The 19,103-nt window shown below is 41.3% G+C and overlaps 1 protein-coding gene across 4 annotated transcripts in view; it reads right to left on the bottom strand.

Annotated features, from left to right (window-relative positions):
* ROBO1 (roundabout guidance receptor 1) overlaps positions 1 to 19,103 on the bottom strand; it is a 1,387,368-nt gene that overhangs the window by 332,156 nt on the left and 1,036,109 nt on the right. For all 4 annotated transcript variants that reach the window (XM_073584451.1, XM_073584454.1, XM_073584452.1 and 1 more), the window contains one exon: positions 17,970 to 18,296. In XM_073584451.1, the coding sequence (XP_073440552.1) occupies positions 17,970 to 18,296 (327 nt within the window). The remainder of the gene's footprint in view (positions 1 to 17,969; positions 18,297 to 19,103) is intronic.

Below are 19,103 nucleotides of genomic sequence, written 5' to 3'. Positions count from 1 at the left end.
TCGAGAGTGCAGACCGTGTCCCAAGCAACCACAGGATTCTTTACCTATGCTTCGAGGAAACCCACATCTATGTATTTCATATTTATCTATCTATCTACCGGTATCTGTTATCTATCTCTCTATTATCTATTTATTATCTATTCATTATGTATTTATTTAATATATCTAGCTATGTCTTATCAATTTATTATATCTATCAATTATCTATCTGTCCATAATACCTATCAATCTGGTGGGTCTCTCTAAGTGACAGCTCACCAGCGATCAGCTATGTCCCAGCGATCCCATCCACGTCGGATCGTTGATGGGATCGCTGGGACACCGATGCATGTAACGGGTCCTTAAGAATCTAAAAGATAAGAGTTAAGGCTCATGCAAACGTCTTGGTCAGATCACGGGCCACAATGCAAGGAATGGTCGTGGTTCTCCTGACCCGAGCTTGGCAGCTTCATAGAAACATTTGAAGCTGTCATGTAGTCAGGAGATGCATGGCCAGTCCGTGTATTGTGGTCCATGATCGGACCGACATCCATGGACGTCCTCTTTCTTCCTCTTTATTATTATGCTCATATTCTGGAGCGCTTTCGAGGCATCATCTGTCCCCATTGCTGTCCCCCCTTTTGCACTTATCTATTTATCTAATTTTTTTTACCTTCTTTTTATCAATGTTCTTTGTCAAAAAAATTTATCTTCTACTATCTACTCTCTAATATCTGTTTACCTTCTCTGTAATATCTATTTATCCTCACAATTAGAATCTGCATCCCAGAATATAAGTTTCAGTGAAGTGTAATATTCAGGTCCAGGGTCTGATTCCTTATGACGTTTCTCCCTGGAGGATTCTTACAGAACCACAAAGCTTTACTGTAAGTCACATCCGCCAGCGTCCAGCTGACGTTGAGAGCGTATAATACACAGATTCCTTTCCTGCCCCAGAGCACATATACACAATGATACAGACGGCTGCAATGTGTGACCGGAGCCTGAATTTCCAGCTCTTCATGTGGTCCATGTGATATATTGACACCAGAACGACTACTCACTCTGAGCTTCATGTCATAAGCTGAGAACCCTGAAACGTATTTGACAATCATTAATGCGTGGATATCATGTGTCGTTTAGAACAGGCTTCCTTCATTTACTCTATCGCCATGGGGTCAGTCCTAAGGTGCCCAAACGCGGTAGCGCTGTGTGTGACATGTATCAGCGACCGGCCCCCCTGCCGGTTATTGCTGATCGCGCTCGAACGTCCTGGGCCATTTTTTGATCGTTGGTCTCCCACTGGCCAGCGGGCATTGCTGCATGTGACAGCGAGAGACCAACGATCAGCGACGCTGGGAGCTGGTATCCAACGTAAACAGCGGGTATCAAAGAGCCACGCGTCTCTTAGTTACCCGCTGTTTACATTGGAAACCAGCGTGCATGCTGGTCCTGATCGCTGGTGGGTCTGTCTAAGTGACAGCTCACCAGCGATCAGCTAACTATGTCCCAGCGATCCCATCCACGTCGGATCGTTGATGGGATCGCTGGGACACTGATGTGTGTAACGGGTCCTTAAGAATCTAAAAGATAAGAGTTAAGGCTCATGCAAACGTCTCGGTCAGATTACGTGCCACAATGCAAGGAATGGTCGTGGTTCTCCTGACCCGAGCTTGGCCGCTTCATAGGAACATTTGAAGCTGTCATGTAGTCAGGAGACGCATGGCCAGTCCGTGTATTGTGGTCCATGATCGGACCGACATCCATGGACGTCTACAAGCACTTAGACTTTTCTCTGGAATGCTTTCTAAGTTTCTAAAGCTTGCCTCCAACATGTCCTGCATAAGTGTTATTTGATCTGGATTACCTATCAGTGGGGAAGCTCATTTAAAGGGAATGTGTCATCAGAAAATGACTTACTGATTAAATCAGGTTTTTATGTTATATTTATGCTACATTTTTTATATCATGATCTGTATTTAAATATATATTGAAATCTTTTTATTTTTACATTGGCCTCTGGAGCTATTCTAGACACAAATATCTGTAGTTTTAGGAAATTCACATGTACATTAGCCATGATGAACAGAATCTGGTCCTATCTTTTGTAATGAACCATCTAATGTGCATGTGCAACGATAATAGTGAAGGAAGGAGAGAGGGGTCAGCTGTGACATTGCCTACTGTGATTGGTGAATCCTGTGTCATCAGCTGTGATAATGGCATTACCTGTCATTGCAATCCTGACTATGGTGAGGAGATGTCTGAAAAGTCTTCTGTAAGGAGCAAGAAGTCCAAAACAGACCCAGTGGGCAGTATGAAAACTGTGAGATTTCTAATTTTTACAATTTGTATATCGTAATATGAAAAATAAAAAAAATTTTCTTTTTTTTAAAAATACATTTAACATTAAAAAAAAACCAAAGTTTCATAGAATAGAGAACCTGACAGCTGATACATGTGCCTGATCTATGGGCAACGCATATCATACCGTGGCTGCGTGACTTCAGCCATGTTAAACTCTGAAGCACTGCGGCATTTCTGGAAAAATAGCTGCCAGTGACTGAGCCGACGCACAGGAGACTAGTCGGACAGGTGGGTCCCCACCCGCTATACACGCATGTAGGGAGAGATCTGCCAGTCACTGGCGTCAGGCGAGGAGAAGCCACCGATGGCTTGCCTGTCTGACTAGTCTCCTGTGTGGCTATAAAAGGGGTACTCTGGGGAGACTGTGTGTTCAGTGACCTGTCACTTAAACCCAGAATGATGATGATGAGGCCAGAGCACCAAAAAGCCACGGCCACAGACCTGCCCTCGGGCCCGCCCCCAAGCACGAGCATCTCTAACTCAAAACTGCAAACACAGATTACACAGCAACCACAAGACGGATTTCATCAACCAAGTCATCATTTTACTCAATATAACCGTGCCAACCTGACAGTGTCTGCAGTTTACTTAGCAATATCCTGATGACAGGTTCACTTTAAGTAATTTTCTGGTTATACCTTCCCTTTAAATTGATTGAGTTTATATGGTAATTTATATCGAGAAGCAGATTGATATATTGTATATCTGACTTATGCTCCAGGAACCTGGCTAATTGTGTACAACCAATAATAAGACATAGCAGACACACAGGTATTGATATCTTACAGCAATTAAAGACACCATCTAACACTGTACATCACTCCTACATTTTTCCGGTCATATTTATTGACTTCTTAGGCCATATCCGAAAATTCAATAGTGCAACGAAAAATCTTAGAACATAACACAGCAATCAATATACTTATCCCGTCATACTAATTAGCCTGTGTGCTCTTCCAAGCAGAGGGATTACTAGTAAGACATGTTGTGAAGAACACAAGACTTAATTGGATTTGGGTATATTATTCTTTTTTGTGGCTTATTTATACACAGTCGACAAAGCCGTAACATGGCTGGAAGTATAGACGCTCATATGGCTGATCGTGACCTTGGCTCTAATGAAAAGCGTCTAGCAGTGATAAGGCCATGGTATATCAGTGGAACGAGGTTGTTCCCTCTGAGAAATATTAAAGAATAATCTCACATTAGCACATAGAGATATCCTGTATCATTCTAGAGCTATTTTAGGGGTCACATACTTACAGAAATACACATTTTGCATAGTATTGCTATAATAAGAAACCACCTCTACAATGCATAATAAAAGATTTATGATGACTGATTATTTCCGTAAGGCTCGGACCTCAAGTAATGTCTGTCCTAGTGACTAAGTCAAATTTGGCAGCGATTTTGTCTGGATCGGCTGTTGTCGGGAACCAATGGACACAATCTATTCCTTTGTAACTCTGTGAATTAGTACTGGTTACTCATAGATGTATTGTTTTATAAGTCATTGGAACCTGGAATCTCAGTAACCACAGATAAGACCTTCCTTTCAATTCCCATTGACTCAACGTCTGCATCATAAGAAGTCTTGGGAAAACAGTAGTCTCCAATAGTCTTCAGGAGTGAACATACACATTTAATCTACAGCCCTGGGAGTCCTGCGATTGTGTCTATATTCTCACCACTATGAGGGCTATCCATAGCTAGCAGTCTCCATAGCATTACCCGAGAACAGAAGTAATATGCGGCCCACTATGCCAATCTATGTGGCCCAAAACCATGGGACACAGGCATGAATGACTGGTGACTGCTCAACTGAAGGAGAAGTGGTGCACGGCATGTAGGATGGATGAGCAAGTGTAATCCAATGTCTTATTCCAGACAAATCTGTTAAGATCTATGGGCTGTACATAGATCTGCATAAGACTCTACCTTCAGAGCTTATTTTAATTGAAGGGGCGTTACCAGTGTTATGGGTAACGACCGCTCTCTGATCTCACTGCAGAGCTGTGTGTGAGTCAGTATTGAAATTGTGCTGCAATACAGCAGAGCTGTGAGAACTGCAGATAATGCGTTTGTAAGGAAACAAAGTTCAGTTCTCCTGTTCCGTGTTAGTTGCATGTCTCAAGCCTCCTTTCATTTATAATAAGCTCTAGAGGCAGATTCTCATGAAGATCCATGTCCGGCCCATAGATCTTAGCTCATTTACATATAATACAAATGTAGATTTCTATGAAATAAGACATCAGAAGGCAGATATCAAGTTATCATTTTAGTCAGCTTCCTATGACCTCCATGCTCATCTAGCCGGTTTAGGAGGGTTGATCCTACTGAAAGATTCCCTTTAAGGAAGACCAGTCACTTTCTATAATTATATCAATTTTTTTTTATCTTGATTTCTTTCGTTCCAGTGCCTTTCAATTTCTGAGAGGTGGCCCCTTCTCCTTTTATGTGTAAATCTAATCTTTTTTTCAACTAAGTGGGAGTAATCATAGCCAACTGGGAGTGATGTCCAAGAAGACACCAAGAGTAGTTTAACAAAACTAGATTTATATACAGAGAAGAGGGGGTTATCTCTCAGGAACTGGGAGGATCAGGAACAAAGGAAAAACATCGAAAGATTAAGGAGAAGAGTGGCTTTTAGACTAGGTGCATAAATAACCTATTTATGGCAAGTGACAAGCTTGCTTTAAATTTTATTGCACTCCTTGGGGGTGGTGCAAACTAACAATGTAGGGATTAGACCAAAAAAATGTGTAATTAAAAGATGAACCATCATCATTTCAAGATTCAAGATCATTCTTAAATTCCAAGTTGAATTCTAGTTTTCCAAGATGGATAGAAGTTGAATGACTTGAATCTTCTCAAGCACCAACTCAACTGGAAAATGTAGTCAATCGATTTGCCACCCATTTCCTTTTTACAGTTAATAAACATATACCCCATTTTGACCGACATTGTGCTCTTTGTCCCTAAAGTGATGTTGGATGTGATACCCCTCAAACAACCTTACTAGTTATTAAAATTAATATATATTGTAAATGAAACAAGAGAACATGAGCTGAGGAGAAAGCAGAATTTACAGTAAATTTCAGATAATATTTTATTCTTCAGCCACCATTGTATAAAAGACGTCTAGTGTCAGCCAAGAAAAGCCATTTCTGTAGCATATTTTTTCCCTATGGAACGCAGCTTATGTAAAGTATCGACAATTTATTTTAATTTCACATAAAAACACGCAAATATACTGTAGGAGTGTGCTGCTGAGAGACAAATTAAGTCTATAGCAATAATATTTTCAATGTGATTAAAATATACTCTTTACCCTCTGGAGACCTGTCTACACGGTGTCATTAAGCACCTGCAGCCTCAATTTAGCAAAGCTTCAAATCTTACGACGCCTGAGTGAGCATGAAGTCTTTCCGTCTGATCCATCATTTAATTAGTATATGCAGGTCATATATCCACAATGATGCCCGCTCGTGACAGGCTCGCTTTCACAGCCAGGAGATAATAAGACTGTCTCATGGCTCAGTGGCTATGATCCCATTGGGCCCAGTCTGTTCTTGGGCCTGACATGTGACATGTGATCGTACGTGCTGCGGATATTACAACAGCCATTTTCTAAATGGTAATATTTTGGCGAGATTTTTATTTATTTTTTTTTAATTTTGGGAAAGGTTTATGGGGGTTTTTTGGTATTGTCGTTTCGCCTGGACAGTTTTTTTTTAATTCGATTTTCATTGTGCTACATTAAGTCTCAAACAAAAATTTCAAAAATATAAACATTTTAAAGGGAACCTGTCATCTCCTTTTTCAGCTATGAGCTGCGGCCACAGCCCTTTCGGGGCTTATCTACAGCATTCTGTAATGCTGTAGATAAGCCCCTGATCTAACCTGAAAGATAAGAAAAACTAGTTTTATTATGCTCACCGGGGGGCAGTCCGGTCCGATGGGTGTCGCAGGTCCGGTGCCTCCCATCTTCATGCGATGTCGTCATCTTCTTTGCTTCGTGTCGTGGCTGCTGTGCAGGTGTACTGATCTGCCCTGTTGAGGGCAGAGCCAAGTACTGCAGTGCGCAGGCGCCGGGAAAGGTCAGAGAGGCCCAGTGCCTACGCACTGCAGTTCTTGGCTCTACTCTCAACAGGGCAGATCAGTACGCCTGTGCAGGAGCCGCAACAGGCAGCAAGGAAGATGACAACATCATATGAAGATGGGAGGCGCCAGACCTGGATCTGTGACGCCCATGAGACTGAACCGCCCCCGGGTGAGTATAATAAAACTTGTTTTTCTTATCTTTCAGGTTAGATTGGGGGCTTATCTACAGCATTATAGCCTGGCCTATAGTGAACACCAAGTGAAGACTTCTGGCCTTAAGGGTCCGTCACACTAAGCGAGATTGCTAGCGAGATCGCTAAAGCGTCACCAATTTTGTGACGCAGCAGAGATATTGCTAGCGATATCGCTATGTGTGATACTTACCTCCGACTGGCTCCCCCGCTGGTTATCGCTGATCGCGCGAAAACGTCCTGGGCCATTTCTCATCGGCCGCTTCCTGCTGGCGCCGACGAGTGACGCGTGGACGCTGGCGGGAGGACGTCTTCATCGCCGCGTCTGACAGGTAAGTAACGACCGCCGACCCCGACCGCTGCTATGTCGCTGGTGAGATCTGCCAGTTTCGCAGCTCACTAGCGACCATTTAGCGATGCACCAGCGATTCTGACCGGGTCGTATCATTGTCGGGATCGCTGGTGCATCGCTAAATGTGACGGTACCTTTAGACCTCGAATGTCACTCAGTGTCTTCCAGGTCTTGCTCAGAGTTGGAAATCAAGGCACACAGTAAACGACAGGCTGGAGATGCAGCAGGAAGTAGGTAGCATCAAAAGCAGCCAGGGAGGTGAACAATGAGGTATGTTTTTTTTTGTCTTTTTAACCTTTTGCTGGCCCGCTACTGTTCAGTAAGATGACAGCCCCAGCTAGCTGCCATTTTGCTCAATTTGTGTGGAACGAATAACAAAAATTAGTGTTATCCAGAATGCAGATTTTAGTAAAATTCAAAAGAATTCAATTCCACCATAAAAAATGTGCCCATCGTCAATGGACTGCCGTTCATCTGAATGGTCTCCATGTAATGCCATATTTCACTGTCTCTGACTAGCCACTGCTTTACCTAGCAAAATTAGCTTTTTGCCTTCAGCTCCAACATGACATGGTTGTCTGTCCTTATAAAATTGACCAGGCTTTGGTCCTCTATGTAAGGGCAGCACAGTATGGAGACTGATTTGCTATCATTTTAGCCAATAATGGCGAAAAAAATATTTTACCACTTGGCTAAAAAGAGCTTCTAACACCCTAGTTGCAAGCATTAAGAGCCAATATATCCATAAGACGAGTACTCTTCTGCCCTCTTCGCCATGATTGGTGGGTCGCTGTGTATGCCCGAAAAGTGGCCAAACATTGCAATCATCTAAAGACTCATAACTAGAGTTGAGCGACTTTGGTCGGATCGGGTTTCGTGAAACCCGAATGAAACAAAATAAGTTTCAGATGAAACTCGTCCGACTAGAGCAAAACAAAGTCGGAGTTTCGTCCGAAACCCGACCCCAATGCAAGTCAATGGGAAATAAAAGTCGGACGAAACTCCGACTTTTTTGCTCTAGTCGGACGAGTTTCATCTGAAACTTATTTTGTTTCATTCGGGTTTCACGAAACCCGATCCGACCAAAGTCGCTCAACTCTACTCATAACTTTTGCGTCCGATGTTTTCTTTGACCACTTGTACTTGCCAAAAAGTGTAGAGTAGAATGTTAATCTAAGTTGGTAAACCAGCAATGGACCCATCTTTTGGGCACACCCTACATCTATTTTCTAGTCACTGATATTAACAATCACAACATTATTGATAGAAAATTTTAGGTATTTCTGGAGTTCTGGTATTTTTTTTCAAAAACATTCTCGCCTTCAATTGCTGAACTTTTATAGACGGGAACAACAAAGAAGCAAATTAGAAGCTTAGGACTCGGCGATATCACATTTGTGGCCTAAGTTTAATGTATATATCGGCAAGTATATGTTAAATGCTGTGATATTGCTGGTAAGAGATGATGGAGGCCAAATGGAAGTACTCATCACCCGTAGGGTTCCATGTTTTATGTATACTTTTTTTTTTTAAGTGTCACTGTCTACTGGGCTTTAGTATAGTTTTTATGACATATGTTGACAATACCGGTTACACAGGTGACAAAAGGGCACTCTATTGGCATTAATTGAGATAATTTAAACCTATGGACACATTTACCATGCATGTTGGCCATTTCAGAGAAAATACAGTATACTTTAAAGATCCGACTGGGCACAATAGCCGGAGACTAGACTAGACCGTCACTGCCCTTTCTGGCTTATCCCAGTGCTTTTTAAGGTGACTGACAGGTCTCTCTCTATGGAAGAGACCCGTCAATCATCTGAACAGAGAAGAGACCCGTCAGTCATCTGAACTGAGAAAATGTGGCCAAGGGAGGCGCTGGACTAGTTCAGTCTCCTGTTATGGTTCCCAGTATAAAGTATATTTTCTCTGAAAAGCTGAAGTGTTTGGTGCAGCATGACTCAGGTGACTTGTTCCCTTTAACAAATATATTATAAATATGACCCTAGCCGAAATCAATGGGTCAAAAGATTAATTTCAACCAAAATTCTTCTGCAGATTTGTGCAAACTTTAATAATAAAATTCCAATCTTCCGTTTTATAAAAATAGGCAGATTTTAATTTATGAAATTTCTGTGAAAAAAATACAAAATGTTTGTGTGTAGGGTTTGGAAATCCTGAGCAATCTGATTAATCAGACAGAAGCCAGGGGCTTTCTTTAGATCCCAGTCTTTTAATCACAGGGAAGATATCATTAGCCGTCCTTGTGGTGTCGCTGGTAAGAGAACCAGCAGATGTCTGGCAGGTCAATGGGGAATTTTCCTTTCTCCGGAGAAACCGGCTTAAATCGAGAAAGGATCCGCCATATGCTGGATGTGTGCAGCTTAACTGATGACGTTAAGTAGAAGAGGTCTCTGCTAGAATAGAATGAGGGAGCTGAAAAATGTAAAATATTTACCTACCCCATGAAATATTCATGAATGGGGTTTAAAGTACGCCGGTGTGCATGCAACAAAGGCTAATAAAGAACCAATGTCACCCGAATATAATCCATTGTTTCAATCAGGCTTTACGGTAATGTATTTTTTAAACCGTTTGACTTTTTTTATTTTATATTTTACTATCTGTACAAAAAGAAAAATCAGAAACCGTGCAATTTTTACACTGAGCACTAGGTCTTAGGGTACCATTACGCGATGCACCAGCGATCCCGACAATGATATGGATTGCTGGTACATCGCTAAGTGGTCGCTAGTGAGCTGCCACACAGGCAGATCTCACCAGTGACATAGCAGCGGTCGGGGGTCGTTACTTACCTGTCAGACGCGGCGATCCTGACGTCCTCCCGCCCGCGTCCACGCGTCGCTCGTCGGCGCCACAGGAAGCCCAACAGGAAGCGTCCGACGAGAAATGGTCCAGGACCTTCTCGCACAATCAGCAATAAACAGCGGGGGAGCCGGTTGCAGGTAAGTATCAGACATAGCGATATCGCTAGCAATATCACTGCTGCGTCACAAAATCAGTGACGTTTCAGCGATATTGCTAGCGATCTCGCTGTGTGTAACGGGGGCTTTATACCAGAAGTACATTTCCTGTTCTAGACACGAGACTTTTCAGCAGTCGCATTATTATTACTGACACAATGACAGGGAACACCGCCATGTGCAGTAGGCAACACAGAAACTACGGTACCATTCACAATAGGTAGTTTTATCCTCAGATAACATTTCCATGCAAATAGGATCCGAGTCAGAGTATTGCTGCCAATGCCGTGTGAAGAACAGGAAATAGGAGTCCAATATTAGGCCTCACGTCCAGTGTGAAAATTGCAAGATTTTTTTTTTTTAGTATAGATAGTAATATGAAAAATGTAAAAATAAAATTGAAAAAAAAAAATTAACATAAGAACCTGACAACCAATAGTTTATTTTCTGATGACGCATTGACTTTAATAAACTAATTTTTAACAAGTAAATCTTTATTATTTAGCAAACACAAAAGCCCAGACAAGTAACATAAAACATTTGAAAATGCGCCCATTGCGCCATAATTCATTTCCTAGGCAACAACAAACTGGCGCCGTGATACAACCCGCAAGGAAACCCCTTTAAGATAATATTAAGGACATCGCTGTGTATTGTCATCCATTCAATCTGCCTCGAAGAAACTCGTTTTTTAGCTGACACCCTGGAAGTGGAGACTAGGGGTCCCCAAAGGTCCCTTTATTCCATATGAAAAAACTCTTACTATTAAAGACCTGTGTTAGTTGAGGGTCTCATTTGCGATTTTGCATTGTGGCCAACCAACTTCAGGTTACGCCACTGGGTACAGACACGTCAGCGCCCAAGCCCTTTTCTCGTCCATTGCCCATTTTGGAGCAAAGGCATAAACAACATCTAGAAAATTAGAGAAAATCTGATATGGGCAAAAACTTTAACTTTAATTTTTGAATGTATATTTATGTGCTTTTCAGGAAATATTAATGTTTTACACTTTTGATGCTCTTAGAATAAAATGCTTCTTCACACACCTCTACATACAAATCCATCATGGGAAAAAAAAAAAAAAGAAAAACGTTAAAATCCACAATAGGATCTCTCTAACTATAGGTAATTGTCTTCACAAGCAGAAAATGCACTTTGAAGTAACATGTTATTCATAGTAAGTGACATTTAAATTGCTCTTACATCATTGAGCTTTTATATGAGCTACAGGTTCTTTTTGACTTTCTTGTGGAAAAAAAAAATGTAGGCAAAGTGATTGTCGGGGCAAGTCCTTGACTTGTTCTAGTCTGCAGCGGTTGTCCACCTTCATAAACAATTTCTAAGTGAAAGAATACCACACGGTACATATGTTAGTCATTTCAAAGAGCTTTAATCACGTTCTACTAAAAGGATCTGGACACGCTCTCAAATGATGTATTGCAGTAAACAAGGCAACATTTTGCAATTTACATCATGATATTTTGTTCATGTTTGATGCACAGAATTATGTTCTTTTCTTCTTTTTTATCACCTGATAAACTGGAGGATCCAAATCTAGAGGAGATTAGCAAGGGGTTTAAGGGGGCTTTACACATAGCGATATCGCTAGCAATATCGCTAAAGCATCACCGATTTTGTGACGCAGCAGCGATATTGCTAGCGATATCGCTACATGTGATACTTACCTCCGACCGGCTCCCCCCCGCTGGCTATCGCTGATCACGCGAGAACGTCATGGGTCGTTTCTCGTGGCCGGCTTCCTGCTGGCACCGACGAGCGACGCGTGGACGCGGGTGGAGGACATCATTATCGCCATGTCTGACAGGTAAGTAACGACTGCTGCTGCGTCACTGCTGAGATCTGCCTGTTTGGAAGCTCACTAGCGACCATTTAGTGATGCACCAGCGATCCTGACCGGGTCATATCGTGGTCGGGATCGCTGGTGCATCGCTAAATGTAACGGGGCCTTTAGAAAGCATAGGCAGGGGCGTAACTACAGAAGGTGCAAAGGTTGCAATCACACCCAGACCCTGGAGGTGAAAAGGCCCAAAAAAGTGTCTTTGGCCTTTATTCAAAGACCAATACTATTAAAGCCCCACTCCAGGGTCTTTTTTATTTCACCACTAGAGTGGCACTTTAAATCCAAGTCCCCTGCCCACTGTCTGATACTCACCTTCCAGCATTTTTATCTGATTTGGCCGCCGGTCGGTCTTCTGTAGTTTGTAATCTGCCGGCTGCTCCAGTGCTTCATGGAGCGGCGCAGAGGTCACTAATCAATGTAAGTCTATGAGAGCCTTGTTTTGTCCTTGTTCTGACTCTCATACACTTTCATTGAGAGCTTGTGACATAGCTTCTGACTTCTGGACAGTTTGAAGTTGCAGTCACAATATGGCGCAATGGGACCGGAGCGGCCCCGAAAAAACGATGAAGACGCTGGAGGGTGAGTATATGTCCAGGGGACTAACATTTAAAGCACCACTCCAGAGATGAAAAATAAAACAAAACGCTGGAGTGGTGCTTTAAAGACCTGCAATATCTGGGGATCCCGTTGGAGCTTTTGCAGTGCCATCCATGAGCTTCATGTTATAGCACTCGGCATAGAGTATATAAAAGGTAGTAAGTTATGACTGGGAGTATCAAAATATTCTATTTATGTTCAGTAAAGCGCCACTTCAGCTTTTACTGTAGCGCTGGAGCACTGAACACTGATACTCACCTCTGGTACCGGTCCCGCTCCAGCAGTGTTGGCACTTGGATTACCAGAGCTCAAGTGCAGTAGTAATAGCACATAAGCTGTGTGCCCAATCAGCGCTGCCCCCGCCTTCGGGCAAATAAAACATCTAGAGGAAGTCAGAGAGCAGCCGCAGCCCTAACTTCCTATTGATATTCAATATGTCTGAAGGTGGGGATAATAAAAGCCAGCGCTCATTGGGTGTGTCATAAAAACCTCATGTGAGCCCCCGGGAACGCAACTGCCGATACCCCTAGAAAGGTGCCGGCAACGGTGGTGAGTATGTGTTTTTATTTTAATAACATGAGGAATGAGATGGGGTTGTCCTAGTAGAGGACAATCCCTTTACGGAAACTGCAATACATCCCTATTCAAATGAATGGGAGAAATTAGAAGGGGGTACAGCAACAGACAAATGCATCACCTAACAATTTGTGGGATCCTGAAGGCTGAATCTCCAAAATCATAAAGTAACGACATATCCTAGCAATATTCCATCACTTCAAGAGAAAAAAGTTTCCTTAAAGTATCAAGAAAAAGAAGAAACCATTCAATGTTTTTCACCTGTCTCTGAAACTCAAATTTGCTTAAAAAAATATATATAAAAGTTCAAATTCTGCTCCTGGAAATTAAGGCCAAGCGGTCAGGGCGATTGGCCACCATAAACTATTAGATACAATCATCGCTATTAAATCATACCATTTCTTCCGTTTTTTTAGGCAATGAATGCAATGAAATATGTTGTGTTTCGTTAAACTGATAAAAACCCTTATGTTGTTTTTTTGATATAACAAACCCAAAAATAACAATGTCGGCATGCTTAGACTCACACAGACGCTCTATCAGTAGAATGACACAACACTGCTAATTTGAGAACACAATTAGTTCAAGCTGCATATTAATGGTTCTGCTCTTCTAGTGTTTTTCTAGTGAGATCACAGTAAATAAATCAGTTCTGGAAATAACTATATTACAATAAAAATCTAGAAAAAATACTGTTTTGCTTATTTAAGATATGAAATATCTGTTACGCCCTATTTTATGAATGAACTATCAAGCTCAGCTTAGTAAGTATGGATTGTGCCGACTGTCTAGTTTAGTTTGGCTCGTGAGAAAATCAAAGTTATTACTTCAGCTTATTAAATTCACTTGACAGTTTCTAAATGCGCAAGTGGCTTCTGTTCTGAGCCACCCTGATAAGATTACTGTGAAAGGGTGGATGGAAAGTTTTGCAGACACTGAGGAGTTTTCCTCTTCCCAGCTGATCGGCAAAACCAATCCTTCTCCTACTACTCAACCCTAAGGTGAAGCTGCTAAGTGGTCACACATGGAAATCAGTAGTGGTGGCTATGATTTTACAAAGCCACAAATAATAACGTATCATCTCCCTAACTTTGACCAATATGACTTCATCCCTAGTGCTTAACTTGGTTGATCCACCTTAATCTGAAGGAACTTACTGTTTAGTAATGCATCGGTATCGGTAATGATTTATCCAACTGGTTCTATATTTTGGCACTTTCAGAGGCCAAAGGGAGTAATCTGCTATGAGTGCTTGGGAGATAAATATCTTCACAGCTACAAAGCTCCATGGATGGGAACTATTTCATGTGTTTCATACATATGTGAGAGGAACGTGATCATTCTGGAGTTGTCCTTAGGTAACAGCTCTTTAGAGACTTTACTGCTGCACATTATGACCCAACTTGTGTTATGAACTGTGTCCCATAAGAATGCATCAAGGTGTCCTCATGGGACGTTAGTCACTGGCTCAGTATAAGGCAGGTGAGGAAAGTTGAACTGCACTTGTGATTTGACCAATGCAACAAAATTTTACCCACTGGAAGACGATGGAAATTTTTTTACGTTCACGGGTGATTTCCCATTATACAATAATAATGCTATACAAGTTGTTTTCTGCTTTTTCAGACATGCCGCACAAGTTTCTGTGTAGCCCCAGTCTTAAACATTTTTGTGTATGTAGTATACTTCACAAGAGAATGTTACCTGAAAATTCACAAAAACTACCAGCTAGACCCTTAAGAGATGGTAGGGGCCACTCTATGATGACATTATGGAACAGATAGATCATTCTAAGCCTAATTATTGAGCAGCCACATGATCTTCACCTAAGTGGGGCCCTTTGACTCAAGAGGTAAGGCTGGGGTCACACTGCATTAAAATAGTCTGTTTAACCGATTACGTTACACCGCGGCATAACACGATGTAACGCAATATGTTAATGCTGCCATTCACTCCCATTATCAGGCGCATCGCTAACGCATGCCATAATCGGCATGCGCTATCGATGTGCCGTCAATCTGTGACGGACCCTCGGACATGGTCTGCAGCGCTATGCGTTGAACGGACTGCATTAACGCAGTGTGACCCCCAGCCTAAGTGAGAAGATTTGTGATTAACCACCTGCTTGTATAACTTTTGTGAAACACTTTTTGGGAACTTGGATGAGGCAGAAGCATGTGTGTTCTTAAGCTGATACCACCAACTTTATAATCAATAAAGGGACAACATAGTGCAAAGTAAAAGCTAGGGTGTTAATGGAGTTGTCTGGGCACAGGTATTTGATAACGTATTTAGGACAGGTCATCAATGGCAGATCTTTGGGTCCCAACACTAAACACCCCTACAGACTGGCTGATTTTTGTTCCAGACGTAGCCAGATACAAACATTTCGAGGGCAGCTCATTTTAAAGTGTAGCGGCTGCTGTCTGCTACTGAAAGACAACTCTTAGAAGATGGAAGAAGTGACCATCAGAAGCAGCCCTGCTCAAAGTGTTTACATCCCCAGCTACCACCACAGCAAAGATCAGCTGAAATGTGGTCTTCTATTGACGAACTATCCTACAGATACTGATACCACAACTGATTTAATGAGCTACTCACAGTTTCACTGTATTGTCCATGTGTACTTACACATGCATGGCTTAACTTTTGAGAAAAGTATTTGCTACCGGCCACATCAACTAGGTAGCCACAAACACGGCAGAAATGAGTTGAGATTGGAGAGGTCATCAAGTACCTATGTTTGGACAACCCCTTTAACAATAGAAAAAAAATATGATTCCAATTTTTTTAAAACATGATGACATTTTAAGAGGTTGTCCACTACTTTATCATTCATGACCTAAACTTTGTAAAGGTCAACAATGTCTGATCAGCTAATCGTCCCCTGCCGATTAGCAGGTTTTGGTGTTGGCGGCGGCCGGAAGTGCTCAGTTATGGAGCTGCTCCGTTTACGGATAGTGACTGTGATCAAGCACTGCACATCGCCCCTGATCAAATCCATAGGGTTTCCTAATAACAGGTCATCAATGTTAAAGTAGTGGACAACCCATAATGTTCTCATCGGTTGTTTATGGCAACTATTTTATCTTGCACATTATATCACATTATATATATATATATATATATAATATATATACACACATACATACACATATATATACAGTGGGGAAAAAAAGTATTTAGTCAGTCAGCAATAGTGCAAGTTCCACCACTTAAAAAGATGAGAGGCGTCTGTAATTTACATCATAGGTAGACCTCAACTATGGGAGACAAACTGAGAAAAAAAAATCCAGAAAATCACATTGTCTGTTTTTTTTTCATTTTATTTGCATATTATGGTGGAAAATAAGTATTTGGTCAGAAACAAGCAATCAAGATTTCTGGCTCTCACAGACCTGTAACTTCTTCTTTAAGAGTCTCCTCTTTCCTCCACTCATTACCTGTAGTAATGGCACCTGTTTAAACTTGTTATCAGTATAAAAAGACACCTGTGCACACCCTCAAACAGTCTGACTCCAAACTCCACTATGGTGAAGACCAAAGAGCTGTCAAAGGACACCAGAAACAAAATTGTAGCCCTGCACCAGGCTGGGAAGACTGAATCTGCAATAGCCAACCAGCGTGGAGTGAAGAAATCAACTGTGGGAGCAATAATTAGAAAATGGAAGACATACAAGACCACTGATAATCTCCCTCGATCTGGTGCTCCACGCAAAATCCCACCCCGTGGGGTCAGAATGATCACAAGAACGGTGAGCAAAAATCCCAGAACCACGCGGGGGGACCTAGTGAATGAACTGCAGAGAGCTGGGACCAATGTAACAAGGCCTACCATAAGTAACACACTACGCCACCATGGACTCAGATCCTGCAGTGCCAGACGTGTCCCACTGCTTAAGCCTGTACATGTCCGGGCCCGTCTGAAGTTTGCTAGAGAGCATTTGGATGATCCAGAGGAGTTTTGGGAGAATGTCCTATGGTCTGATGAAACCAAACTGGAACTGTTTGGTAGAAACACAACTTGTCGTGTTTGGAGGAAAAAGAATACTGAGTTGCTTCCATCAAACACCATACCTACTGCAAAGCATGGTGCTGGAAACATCATGCTTTGGGGCTGTTTCTCTGCAAAGGGGCCAGGACGACTGATCCGGGTACATGAAAGAATGAATGGGGCCATGTATCGTGAGATTTTGAGTGCAAACCTCCTTCCATCAGCAAGGGCATTGAAGATGAAACGTGGCTGGGTCTTTCAACATGACAATGATCCAAAGCACACCGCCAGGGCAAAGAAGGAGTGGCTTCGTAAGAAGCATTTCAAGGTCCTGGAGTGGCCTAGCCAGTCTCCAGATCTCAACCCTATAGAAAACCTTTGGAGGGAGTTGAAAGTCCGTGTTGCCAAGCGAAAAGCCAAAAACATCACTGCTCTAGAGGAGATCTGCATGGAGGAATGGGCCAACATACCAACAACAGTGTGTGGCAACCTTGTGAAGACTTACAGAAAACGTTTAACCTCTGTCATTGCCAACAAAGGATATATCACAAAGTATTGAGATGAAATTTTGTTTCTGACCAAATACTTATTTTCCACCATAATATGCAAATAAAATGAAAAAAAAAACAGACAATGTGATTTTCTGGATTTTTTTTTCTCAGTTTGTCTCCCATAGTTGAGGTCTACCTATGATGTAAATTACAGATGCCTCTCATCTTTTTAAGTGGTGGAACTTGCACTATTGCTGACTGACTAAATACTTTTTTTCCCCACTGTATATATATACACACACACATACATTTAGCCCACAACCAAGACCAGAGTGATTTCAATTTGCCAGTGAAGATAAGGCATTCACAATGTCACCAGATAAAACTTAATTATTTTTCAAAATAAAACTATTCATGACCAGCAACAAAAATATTCTTTCAGTAATTGAGAACCTTCATATTTCACTTACTGGCTACTTCAAGAGACGCATTGTGACTGACTGCTTCTCCCAAGTAATTCCGTGCAACACAGACATAGACCCCTTCATCCGGTCTGCTTTTGCGTCCATGGACTATACGTAAAAAAAATAAAGATCCACTCGGTAGTAACATTCGATGGGAGCGTGGGTCATCTTTATCAGTGTCAACCCTTTCACCTCCTTTATACCACTCGATTGATGGAGCCGGCCGTCCTTCTGCCTTACAGTTTAGAGTAGCTGGTTCACCTTTTGAGACAATAAGATCTGATGGATGTTCCACAATACGAGGCGGGAAATCTTCTTGGCGCAAACGTGAGCCTAGAAAAAAAAGCAAACGTTTAGAAAAGAAATGTAATGGATCTCAAAGAAAACAAATCTTGTCAAAATACACATTAGAATATACTGAATAGGAAACAATGTAAATAAATTGTTTGGGAATAAGTTTCATTGTCAGGAAACCAAAATATAAAAATGGAAAAAGTAGAATAAACACTTGGGTGGGCGTAGCAAGCTGTCTATAAATATGTACTGATTTTTTTAACCCTTCAACAATGGGCACATTTTCATTTTTGCATTTCTGTTTTTCCTCTTCTTCTTCCAAAAGCCATTGCTTTTTTATTTTTTATTGACATACTATAACAGAATAAATATATAATATATATAGTTGTGAAAAGAGTTGTAGTTGTTAATTACACCATTCAATTTACCACATAAAGTAATAAAAAGAGGTAACAGAATTCCAATTGAGATAAAATAGTGAAAAAAAAGCAATTCCACAATTTTAGTGTTTTCATTGTATAGTAAAAATGATCTGGAAACAGGATTCTTCATGTACAAATACAGTGGCACAAAACCTGTATATTTTATTATTGTTATATATTATTATTATTATTATTATTATTATTATTATTATTATTTATTATTATTATATTATTGGTCAAAAATATTCAGAATGCTAAAAAAAAATTATGTTTTGTTGCCAGTTTCTGGGACCATCACATTTTCTTTATTACTCCACCAGTAGAGCAGTGTGAGGTATTGTTGTTTTTCATGCTGCAGGCTGGAGTTTTTATATATATAATTTTGGAATATGTATGATGTTTTGAGCTATTATTATTATTATTG

Source organism: Dendrobates tinctorius, unplaced genomic scaffold (genome assembly GCF_039654945.1).
Source record: "Dendrobates tinctorius isolate UK_male_01 unplaced genomic scaffold, ASM3965494v1 ptg000084l, whole genome shotgun sequence".
Classification (NCBI taxonomy): Eukaryota; Metazoa; Chordata; class Amphibia; order Anura; family Dendrobatidae; genus Dendrobates; species Dendrobates tinctorius.
Note: the sequence above shows the minus strand (reverse complement) of the source record. Positions and strands in the feature narration are given on the sequence as shown.